Source organism: Podarcis gaigeae (genome assembly GCF_964106915.1).
Source record: "Podarcis gaigeae genome assembly, chromosome: 6".
Classification (NCBI taxonomy): domain Eukaryota; kingdom Metazoa; phylum Chordata; class Lepidosauria; order Squamata; family Lacertidae; genus Podarcis; species Podarcis gaigeae.
The window spans coordinates 49,927,206-49,939,637 of NC_139682.1; the positions used below are offsets into that span (position 1 = coordinate 49,927,206).

General features: G+C 44.5%; 1 protein-coding gene and 1 long non-coding RNA gene across 22 annotated transcripts in view; one reads left to right on the plus strand and one right to left on the minus strand.

The window, feature by feature from the left end:
• PTPRF (protein tyrosine phosphatase receptor type F) overlaps nt 1-12,432 on the plus strand; it is a 485,633-nt gene that overhangs the window by 416,222 nt on the left and 56,979 nt on the right. For 13 of the 20 annotated variants that reach the window (XM_083742226.1, XM_083742229.1, XM_083742216.1 and 10 more), the window contains 4 exons: nt 130-263; nt 956-1,100; nt 5,324-5,629; nt 8,430-8,623. In XM_083742226.1, the coding sequence (XP_083598352.1) occupies nt 130-263; nt 956-1,100; nt 5,324-5,629; nt 8,430-8,623 (779 nt within the window). The remainder of the gene's footprint in view (nt 1-129; nt 264-955; nt 1,101-5,323; nt 5,630-8,429; nt 8,624-12,432) is intronic. The other 7 variants (XM_083742224.1, XM_083742220.1, XM_083742225.1 and 4 more) reach the window with 1 other exon arrangement.
• Nucleotides 1-12,432, minus strand: part of LOC310846181 — a 394,522-nt gene that overhangs the window by 299,181 nt on the left and 82,909 nt on the right. The gene's annotated exons all lie outside the window — the stretch shown is intronic.

Below are 12,432 nucleotides of genomic sequence, written 5' to 3' on the forward strand. Positions count from 1 at the left end.
TGTGTTAAGATTGTGTTTATGACAATGCTATTGTTGAAGTGCGTTGATGATAGGGCTTGCACCTTGAAATTTTCTAAAGCTGCTCTGGAGTCCCCTCCCACAACTGACTCTTGTTTTATTGGTTTCCAGTTCCATCTCAGCCAGCTGATTTCCAAGCTGAGGCAGAGTCTGACACACGGATCATGCTGACCTGGCAGCCAGCACCTCAAGAACGTGTCACCAAGTATGAGTTGGTGTATTGGGAAGAGACAGATGGGATCCAGGTGAGGGACAACATGACCCATTGGTGGTTAAAGACCTATACCAAAGTAGCCTATGGGTATGGGGCACTTATTTTTATATCTGTTAGAGTTAGGCCCAGTATGATTGTTGTGGGAAATGGCATTTGCATGACTAGATATTTGTGCATCTGAGAATTCTGCAATCCAAATCCCATTGAATTATGAACCTATACCAGAGTTTCACCTCCCTATGATAGCTGCAAGAGCTCCTGCTCCTGCAAGAGGAACAGTAAGTTTTGTTGGCAATCATATTGCCACATAATAGTTGGATCAGGTCCCAGAAGTTATCTGGCCTTGAACCATTAGGTGGTAGCTCTAAAGTGAAGACCTATCACAGCTTGTCTTCTATATATGCTAACTTACTCGCACTTATATCAACACATACCTCATTAGCCAAAAGTTTGCAGTGTCTGGGAAATGAAAGTGATTTTTTTCTCATGGCTGTAATGAGAATGCACAACATCTGTGGGGAAGTGAAATCATCTCCTTTAAATAATGGCTTTCAGGGTTACATAGGATGAGCATAGATTGCTCTGTTGCATGATTCCTAGTCTGCAGTACTGGTAGGCATTCACAGCCAAGAGTCCAATACTCAGGTGTCAATAGCTATGTTTTTCCCTCCCTCCCCCCCCCCAATCTGAGTAAAAGAAAAACTTGCCTCTTGCCTTTTCTAGCATAAGGTGGACTTTGACCAGACCTCATCATATGCACTTGAAGGGCTCAAGCCGGACACACTCTACAAGTTCCAGCTGGCAGCCCGCTCTGAGCTGGGCCTAGGGGTCTATACCCCAGTTTTGGAAGCTCGAACAGCACAGTCCAGTAAGTGTCTCTGTTTGGTTGAGAGTGAGTGAGGGACAAAATCTTATTGCACTTTTGTATGAGAGTTAATGGAGAGGTTGGAACCAGTAGCAAGAGAAATGTGGAGAGGACAGGCCAGCTGTGGCTCTGATGCAGGGGCCATTTGCCCAGGGTAAGTCTTGTCCCATTGTCCTTCAGTCCATGCTTTCCCCTTTCAACAGGTGGACTCACAGATATGCTGGGCAAAGGGAATAGGTGGGAGAAGCTGATGAGATTTATTCCCTGTATCTCTGTGAGTTTACTGGCACATCCTCTTCCCCATGCAATTCAGTTGTAGTGGGTGTTTGATATCTGCACCTCGTGCATGCACCTTCCTGCTGTGCATGTACCTCATACCCCAGTCAGAGACACCATTGCTCGCCTTTTCCCTGCCCCTTCCAGACAATCATCTCTGTACAAGAGGAGCGATGCACACATTGCATTACTGCTACACCGCAGACATTTGCAAGCCTGGAAGAATTAACTTGAGGGGCTGGTGGGATCTTTGCAAGTAGATTGAATGATTAATAGCTTCTTAAGGGGATGTGTGCTGAGTGAGGTGTGTGGTGCATGTGGATGCTTGACTTTTATGGAGTGGAAGGAGGAAGAAGACTGCTGCGTGGGTTTTGCTCCAAGGCTTTGAAGGCTTGAGGCAAACAGTGAAGTAAGTCAGAAGGCCAGATAAAGAGGTGACCCAAGCTGGATCACTTTCATTCTCTTCTGAGCCCATGTGTGGTGGAGTAGGAGACCAATGCACCTTTATCGGCAGCTCAAAGTGCTGCACATAAGCAGATTAATGCTATCAAAGAGCTCTGAGATAAGCTTGTTTTCACTAACGATTTTGGGGCTTGCTTTTATGCAAAAAGCATTAAAGGGGAAAAGTGAGACATTTTCATTTGTGCCATCTGTCAAGGATTTAGTGGCTGTGTGGGGCAAGCAATAGAGGAGGCAGCAGCCGCCCTCTCTGTGTGGAGCCAGAGAGTGCCTGGGATGAATCAGGGTGGGGAAGAACTGCTCCACTTATGATTAGAATGACCTTTCCTCCTTTCATTAGCACATCAATCATAAGAATTCCAACAGTCCTGTTTAACTTGCTCTTTAGCTAATGGGATCTTGGTGCCAGGACGATTGGACAAAAATATATGAAACAATATTCAGAGGGAGGCATCATAAATATTTTACATTGGGGGACACAAACTGAATGTGGATACTATTAATTGTTCTGTTAGCAGCTACTGATGGAGCATGTGTACTGATAGGCCATGACTGGGCACTTGCCCAGCCATCATACTAACAAGGCATAACAGACAAATATCAGAAGCAAATAGTAATGCAGATATCTCCAACCTGTGACTCATGCATAGCTCTGTGTAGCTGCGCCATGTTAGGAGTCTGTGCAAAGAATTTAAAGTCCAGCAATTAAAGGAAGGCTAATCCTGATGTTGTGCCATTTTAGCCATTCATGGATTCTAGTCTACAGGTAAAGGAAGAAACCTCTCTTCACACCTCCCAGGTGAGGGGTGAAGGCATGTAGTTCCAAAGCACGTTTCCCTATGAAATGTAACATTTGGAGCATGAATTAAGTGGCTATGATCACTGGGAAACCTGTTCTAACGAGCCTATCGGTAGGAATTCTAAAGCTTACCTTTCCTTGAACAATGTCTGAAAACAGCTTTTTTTGCAGACCTGATGTGTTGTGAGAAACCTGTAGAATTCAAGTTTCTGCTAATTGATAGAAAAGTTAAGGGGATTGCATGCCTCAAGACCAATTTCTGTTGAACATTTTTCTCATCTAGTCTTGCTTTTTTGCCATCACAGATTGCATGTGGAGGTGGTGAAGCATCTGAGTTTAACATAGGGCCATATGCTGATTTAGCAAACTACCAAGCTATATTTCTAAAGTTTTCCCAGTAGCATACTAAATGGTCTCTGGGGACAGAAGCAAGGGAGATCTCTCTGACACAGAACTCCTATGATACTGATCCTCCTCGGCAATGTTTCATACTATAAAAAGATAGGTGCTCTGGCTCCATCCCTGGCTATATCTCCTAGTTCCAGGTTCTGTTCTTTAGCTTTTATGAAGGAATATAACTGCATATACTCCAGGCTAAACTATATATTACACTAGTCATAGTCACCCATGTGTCATGTTAGCCATTAGTCCCTTCCTCATGGAAGGACAGCTTAGCAGTGGGAAATGGATAGAGTAGGAGTAGCCAACACCATGCCTTTCAGATGCTTTGGGCCCAAACTCACATCAACCCCAGCCAGCATGAGCAATGGTCAGGGATTATTGGAGCTGTAGTCCACAACATACAGAGGAGACCACATTGGTTACCCCTGTGGTATAGGACAACAGTGCTTTACCTTTCAAGTTGTTTTCCCCACCCAACCCCAATGGAGTTCAAGGTTTGTGCTAGCAAGGTAAACACATTCAGTGAAACAGACAAGACGAAAACGGTGGGGTGGAGTTTGAGGGAAAGGCAGCTAACAAGGGAAGCAACTCAGGCAGGGCATGATTTTTGAGAACTTGGGATCCAAGGCTGCACCCTGGCTCAAATGAAAACTTGAAGCCATTTTTTTCTGTTTTAGAAGAATAGTTTGCAAAGGCAGATATGGGGAATCCTGACCTTAATTGTTGAACAGCCCAAATAAGATGCTCCTCTAATCACACATAAGATCTATGTCCTTTGATACGTTATCTCTGGGAAAAGTGCTGCCGCTCCTAGCATTTTACTTGAGGATAATATCATGTTGAGAAGATCAGTCATCTGGTACTAAACATAGAAACATTGCAATTGGGTTACCCAGTGCTCATCACACAAGTAGCCATTCTCATAAGCATGATTTAGAGGCCCTTACATCTCCAGGGAGGGCATAACCTGAGAATAGTGAATGGGTTCATTTTGCCTCTGAGAATATTTGTGTGTGTCATGGTTCAAAATGTGTGGTATGTGGGTGTGTGTGGTGTGTGTGTGCGCGTGCACGTGCATGTTGGTGTGCATTTCTTTCTCATGTACTTTTCCCATGTATTTTGCTTGTGTTGTTGTGTTTTATTTTGTCCTCTGATGTTAAGCTGCAGCTTATTATTGGCACTATTCAGGTGTGACTCTTACCCAGCCATCAGTAGATGTGGGAAATCACTGTGTCTCATGTTTTGATCCATTTATTATACTTGCTGATAGTTCTTCTTCTTATAGTTGCTGAGAGCTTTGTCAAGTGAGGCCTGTTCTCCAAAATCTCCAAATTCATTAGTAAAAGGATTGTTTCCAGTTAATTTAGGCTCTCTTCTTGTCTGCTTCTCATACCCCGTGTATCCTTCTTGGGTTATACCTATATTCACTTTGTCTACTTTCCTGTATTGCCTTGGCTTTCTTTCTTTACTCTCTACCTTTCAGGTCCACCTCAGCAGTGTTGTTTGTAGTACTTATTTTACCTCTTTAGGAACCTTCCTCATAGGCTTAGGAGCCTCCAGTTCTGTGCCCTGCTCCCAGGTTTGGAGCAATATGTCAGATGCAAAGAATCCAATTCTCCAGGATTGCTTGCTTGCCAGTTAGTGTACAGTCAGATTGTCCTCAGAAGATGTATACTCCAATAGCCTTCCTCAGCTTGAGCATCATCAGGTTATTCAAGGAACAAAACAACACTGTTCTTACTTTTCTTCTTGGTTTCAATAATTTTCATACTTCAGATCCTTCCTTCTTGATTCCTGCTCTCCTATTCTCATCTGTTACTTAGCCTATTGATCTCACATCTGTCTAAGTCTTGTACTTTCTCGTTCTCTCTTCTTTTTAGGCAACCTCTACAGAGGAGGCATGGGAAGAATTAGCTGTGGGGTCTCAGAGCGGGTAATCTTCATAAAAGGGGATGGGGACGGAACAGAAGGAAAATAATAGATCAGGCTCAATTCAAATTAAAGGCCAGGCGGAATAGCATATCTGCTTGCCAGATGGAATAATATCACTTCTACTCCCCCCCACTGCACCCAGTTCTGGGGGTTCACCCAATCTCCCAGAGTAGTTGGTGGGGTGCACAGGTGAATGAGAGGGAATAGCCAGATGACTATTCAATTGAATCGGGCCTAGTGGGTTTTGTTCTATATTTATTGAGGCTCTGTTGGCTGGGTAAGAGCTCCCTGTAAATTATGTATTTTGCCCAATCATTTCCCCTCATCTCCCCACTTGCTTCATTTTATTTATCCCTAGCCCCTTCTGCCCCACCCCAAGAGGTCGTGTGTGTAAGCACCAGCTCCACCTCTATCCGGGTAAGTTGGGTACCACCACCGGCTCAGAGCCGCAATGGAGTCATCACACAGTATTCTATCGCATACCAAGCGGTGGAAGGAGAGGACACCAGCAAGCGTGTGGTTGAGGGCATTGGACACGAGCATTCAAGCTGGGAGATCAACAGCCTGGAGAAATGGACAGAGTACAAAGTGTGGGTGAGGGCTCACACAGACGTGGGTCCTGGGCCAGAGAGCATCCCGGTCTGGGTTCGCACTGATGAAGACGGTAGGTTCCTGACCCATGACTGAAGGTAACAAGGGCTCTTTTGGGTCCTGCCAAAGGAATAGCATTTGTAGTGCTGTTCTCGGCTCTACAGAAAGGGGGGGGTCTAAATGTAGTCAATAAGAATGATAGGGTTAATATGTATGAAATATAATCAAAATGCCTGCTTCCTACATGAATCTGTTCCTCTTCTCTATCACATGGGCAAAGCAGCTCTCTATCAAGGACATTCTGAAGCAAAAATTGCATTGTTATGGCTAGTCTGTCAGATATGTCATGCCAGCTTAAATCTCTTCTGTAGAAAGTGCCAGTCCTTGCACTGTCAGAAGCCACTTCCCAGGCTGCATCCTTGCCTCAGAGACCAAAAAGGGCACAGAGAGGCAAATAGAAAAAGGGAGCCACTCAGTAAACTGAGAGCAGGCATACTTCAGTTGTACCACCCATGTTGTGCTGTTGCTTGCACCACTGCAACCCTGTAAAGCCTTGCATAGCAATGTTCATTGCCTACTTCTGAAGCTTGCTTGCACATCTGTATGTCCTGCTGCCTGAATTGTTTGCTTCAGTTCTCATTTAGCAAAGCCTTAGCCGGAGGGACACTGCTACCCTAGAAATGTCGCAGCAAGCTCTCTGCATAAGTTTGAGGTCCGTACGGTTGGCTCTTCCAGCTAAGCTCTCTGTCAGGAGTGGTTTTAAAACCTTCTGATGCACTCATTTTTCATAGGTGGTAGCACAAAAAGGGGGTGAGAGTGCTTTTTGAATCTTGAAATATTACTGGTAGCTAATATACCCTCCTCATAATTGGGGTGACCTCCATTGACCCAACAATTCAGTCCCTTGGCAGTTGCTGTTAGCTTAAGACTCTGCCCTTTATCGGCAGGTATAGGTAAGTCTCGTGATTTCTGTGCCTTGACAGAACAGTCACAAGCACTTTCCCAGCTATGTCTAACTGTTGGAGCAGAAGGGGAGTGTTGTCCAGTTACTACACTGCAATGTAGTTTGCTTTCCACTCATTTTTCGGAAGAGGAATAACCATCAGGGAAAGACACCCCATTTTGCAGTTTATGGAGAAAGATGGAATGAGGTCCATGATCCCCTTTCTCATTCACCGATTAGGCTTGCCTCCTCCCCCTGCTAATATATGTATCTTTCCCCTCTGTGCTCCTCTTCAAGTAATTATCTGCAATTAAGAGTGAGATCTGTGGAAACAACCAGTTGCCAGAGGGTGAGCGGCTGCCTTGCCTGCCTGCCGAGTGTCTGGATAGAACAGTCCTTACAGGTTCCATCCAGTTCTCTGCCCCCAATTAACCTTGTTCTGCACTAGCAAATGGGACACAGTGTGTTTACAGGGGCTGTGGATTTGCCCTGCAATAACAGAATTCTGGTCTTACTTTTTTCAAGCAAATTCTGAGTAGCAATACAGCAAGGATTGGAAGGAACACTGCTCTCAGAGATCATTCTATAAGCTGAATGGCCAGCCAAGAATATGAGTCTCCTAGGACTGCCTTCCTCCCTCATTACCAGCCTCCCACTTTAGGCTATAGAGCAGCTGACCTTAGAGCAATTTTAATAAATTTAATAAATTTTCATCAGTGGCAGCATTTGGACACAGTAAATCATTGATTTCAGTCCAGTTTCAGGCCCAGACTTTACACCAAAAAGCACCTTAGTCCCCCTGGTTGATGACATTTGTTGGGAAACAGATGGGGGGAGTGTAACCCTGCTTGTTCTCCTTGATCTTTCGGTAGCTTTTGATACCTTTGACCGTGGTATTCTTCTAGAGCAACTCCAGGGTTTGGAGGCACTGTATTACAGTAGTTCCACGTCTACCCTTGGAGCTGTTTCCAAAAAGTAGTTATGGGGTAGCTATTGCTCCGCATCATGGGAGCTCCTGGAAGGAGCAGGCTGGGAGTACTCTTGGATCCAAGATATTCAATGGAAGCTCAGGTGGCATTAGTGGCTAGGAAGACCTATTTCCAACTATATCTGGTTTGCCAGCTACAGCCCCTTTTGTGCAGAGATTACTTGGCTACTGTACTTTATGCTCTGGTGACTTCCAGATTTGATTATTGCTATGCTGGGCTGCCCTTGAAGACTACTTAGAAACTTCAAATGCAGCAGCCAGATGGGGTTCCATTTCGAAATCACATAATCCCTGTTTTAAAACAGTTGCCAATTCATTTCCAGGGACAAGGTGCTCATATTAGTGTCTAAGGCCCTAAATGATTATCTGAAAGACTGATTTCCCTACAGACCATTTCAGGTGCTAAGATCAGCATAGGGATCCCTCTTGGTAGTTCCACCACTCTCAGAAATCTGGACTTATTAGTGACCTTGGTGAGAGTCTTCTCCGTGGCTGCCTCTACACTGTGTAATTCCCTTTTCACTAGATTGTGTCTAGCACTTCCATTGTATAGCTCTCATCATGGAATCTAATAAATAATTAAAAATCCCCATAGCTAGGGGTTGTGGTTTGTTTTTTCCATTCACTAATAAGGAGGTATGAAGTAGACACTCCTGGCATATTCATGGTAAATCATTAACTATGTTCCCATTGTGCCTGTAATATGTCCACTCATTGATATGTATGTATTGGGTTGTGTGAGTACTAGTAATCTAGACAAAGCTTTGCATCTCCTTATGCCATGCCTTGAATAGCAGGACAGCTTAGTCCAGCAGTACAATCATGGATATTTAACATTAACTCTACTGTGAATTCTGCTTTGTAATCTGGGGTGATGTGTGTCTCCTCCACCCCAGAAGCAATGCTGTTGTCTCTGATGAAATTTTCTCATGTGCCTTCCAGTGCCCAGTGCTCCACCTCGGAAAGTGGAGGTAGAATCAGTGAACTCCACAACCATTCGTGTTACCTGGAAGTCACCTATCTCTAACAAGCAGCATGGCCAGATCCGAGGCTACCAAGTCATCTGTGTGAAGCTGGAGAATAATGAGCCAGTTGGGTTGCCTATCATGAAAGACGTCATGGTAGCAGAGTCCCAGGTATATCCTGGTATGAGTGGGATGGATGGATGGATGCATGCATGGACAGACAGATAAATAATATATTTTGGAGAAGGGTCTGTATTTGCTTTGTCATGGGCTTTTTCACTTTATATGGTTAGAGAGAAAGAGAGCTATATTATGGCAAAGAACATGCATTTTCTTTGTTACAGGCTTCCTTACTATAGTTGAGAGCCTAAAACAAATTTTGGGAGAGAACGATGTGGAAAGGGTTGAGATGGAATGTACTGGGAGTACCAGGGAGCAGGACAAGGCAGATGTTTCTGGGACTTCTACAGTTGCAGTCTAGGTGTGATCATTTGTGAGCTAGACTGTTTGAATGGCACCCAATAGGATTACTGGAGAGCTATGTTGACTAATTAATATATCTCATTAATACAACACTTGATTCATTTGCATCTTTCTCAGCAGGGAGTAAAGCACAGCCAACCCCCCAACACACATACAACCACTACCCACCCCACATACAACCCAAAACCACCCCAACAAGGAGTGAGGGAGTGACCGGGGGGGGGGGATAAAGTGAGACAAAGACCTGCTAGCTCAAGACTTCACTGCTCAGCTTAGACCATCATGATTCCTACAGACTTTGTCGAATTTTGGTATTTGTGAAGCAGCCCAGCGCCTCTTCCAATTTCCTCAAAGTTGTCCTTTAGGCTGGTGAAATTAATCATCAACTTGCTGCCGTGTTCTTTTGGTCTTTGGGGTTAAAGATTTGGTCCCAAGTAAACTATGCTGTTAATCTCCTCTAAATGAAATAACTTGATTACATTTGCTTTTTGAACTGGGGGAAGGGGTTCCTCTGTTAGAGAGAAAGTGAACCTTCCTGGGCATTAAGAACAGATTTCACCACTGTTCTTTTAGAACACTAAGTTTGCAAGTGCATGTTCCATGGTCTCCTGTCCTTCATGGGCATGTCTCTGCATTAGTGTGTCCCCATATGGCAGAGATCAGAGGCTAGCTAATGTCCCTTCCCATCTGTCCTTTGAAAGGTAAAAATGCATTATAGTAGTCTGCCGCCATATCTTGCTGAATTCCTAGATTCTTCCTATCCTACTTCCCTTCCAGGGTAAATTTATATAGAAAGGAGTTTCATAGGTTCAGTTTACCTTGCTGAAGGTGGGAACTGAGACCTTATGATAGGGAAACATTTCCTTATGCACCCCCCCCCGTACCTCTTTTGTTCACTACCTATGGCTACAGTGCTAAGTGCTTTTATCATGCACATTTTATTGACTCTGATATTCCTCAGCCATGTGACTGGGAGCGAATCCCAAAAGAGTTAAGAACCAATTATGTAATATTTCTGAGCCTGGCAGGTTAGACTGCCACCTCATCCCACTCCACCACTGCCTTCCACTTGGACCTTGGAGACAGAGGCAGGGAATCTTCAGACCACCTGGGAGGTTTGCTTGCCAGGCCGCTTTGGGTAAAGAATGCCCTTTCCCATTCCTCCCCTTCCCCCTTCAAGTGCCCATCCGTCCGTCATATTAGTTGAAACCAGGAGGACTGCCTTACCATATACACACTTTCCTGCTTCCTGGAATTACCTAACACAAAAGCCAAATAGGCCATATAAACCTGCTGTCTCTTAGCTTCGCTACACAGTCTGAGTAACTCATTGCTCAGATGCAGACCAAGTTGTATTTGACCATTCCTGCTTCCCTGCTTGCCTCTAGCCCTGGCATTGCTTCATTCTGATTTACTTCCTGATGCCATGCTTCATTTATTTCTTATGTGATCATCCAGTTTCCGGCTGAGATGCTTCACAGTATTTTGTAGAGCTCATGCCTTAGGCCAATCCTGGCTCAGTTCATCCTTGGATTGGATCTGGGCTGTTTTCACACCTTGTACTTTGATACTGTGTGGTATCAAATAAGGCATCTAACGGTAGAGTCTCTTCTCAGACTGTCTGATTTGCAGCCACAGGCTTCCTTCCTTATGGAAATGTTCACACATAGAGGCATAGAGACAAAGACTATATAGATGGAACAAATAACTTTAAGTTTATTCAGATGACTATAGGAAAATGAAGCTAATGTCTGCCATTTCTTACAATCCCATACATATTTAGGATTATGTATTAAAATTATATATGGGAGCTTTCAGGAAGCAATAATCAGTTTAGAGAACAAGATTTCCTAGCCCTCGTATATGTAGTTAAGGAGAAATATGAATGTGTAAAGGTAAAGGGACCCCTGACCATTAGGTCCAGTCGTGGCAGACTCTGGGGTTGCGGCGCTCATCTCGCTTTACTGGCCGAGGGAGCCGGCGTACAGCATGACTAAGCCGCTTCTGGCAAACCAGAGCAGCACACAGAAACGCTGTTTACCTTCCCGCCGGAGCGGTACCTATTTATCTACTTGCACTTTGACGTGCTTTCGAACTGCTAGGTTGGCAGGAGCTGGGACCGAGCAACGGGAGCTCACCCCGTCGCGGGGATTCGAACTGCCGACCTTCTGATCGGCAAGTCCTAGGCTCTGTGGTTTAACCCACAGCGCCACCTGCATTCCCATGAATGTGTAGGAAGCATCTGAAATTTACCCATCAATTAGAAAAGGGTGGATTTGTCTTCCAGTACTTAGAGTTACTGTTTTGAAGTCAGGTTACACCCTCCTCCCTATTGTGTTTAGCATCTCACAATTAATTTAAACCACAAAAATAATCTAGGTACAATAATTTGGTACAAAATTAATTTGGGTGTTACTATGTCTTTAGATCCTTAGGTCGCTGGTTCGTTTCTAGTTCGAAGGACCAAAGGGATGTGGGTGGCGCTGTGGGTTAAACCACAGAGCCTAGGACTTGCCGATCAGAAGGTTGGCGGTTCGAATCCCCACGACGGGGTGAGCTCCCGTTGCTCGGTTCCTGCTCCTGCCCACCAACAGGATGCTGGTGTAGATGGGCCATGTTAAAAAGTTGCAAGCCTTCAGAATAGAATAAGAGCATAGGCAGCTGTCTTATACTTATATCACATCCACACTGTATGTTTAAAGCACATGGTGTCTCTCCCCCCGCCCCCCCAAAAAAAGAATTCTGGGAACTGTAGTTTGAATTTTTGCTCTATGAGGGATAAACTACAATTCCCAGAATACTCTGGGGGAAGCCCTGTGCTTTAAATTCATGTTGTGGATGAGTCAAATCCAGTGGTCCATCTAGCTCAGCAGTCTCTGACAGCAGCTTGAGATAGCACAAGCACATAAATATGTCTTTAGAACTAGCCATCTCCACACCAAAGAACAAGAAGAATAGCAACCTCTCCTCTGAGACGAGGATTCTGTAACTACTTAAGTTGGCTTTATTAGCAAAATCCACATGATATCCATTGGTAAAAAACAAACAAAAAAACCCGACACCTGAAGTGAAGAATTATTGTGCATTTAGCAGGCGTGTGTATGTGCTTCTAGGGCAAATCTTCACTACAATGACAGTTCACACGCAGGGGAAATAAATGTCAGGGTAGGGCTAGTCCAAGTAATCCATATCACAGCTCTCTCCCCCAGAACTGCAGACATGGTCAGAGAGACAGTGGCTATAGAGAGTCATGATGAAGACTAAAATGAAATGCTGTAAGGGCATTGCAGCCAGCATAAATACCAGCTGCCAGTGTTAGCTCCACTTGTATTGGTTCTGGTGCTCCCAAGCAGTGGCAGCAGCTGAATCTTTTTTATTAAGACCACTGCCTTCCTAAAACCCATTTATCTTACTCAGCAACGCTAAATACTTAAGAAGCAATTGGGCTGGTTTAGCAGAGAAATGTTTTTATCTGCAGGTGACTGTTTCATAAATTC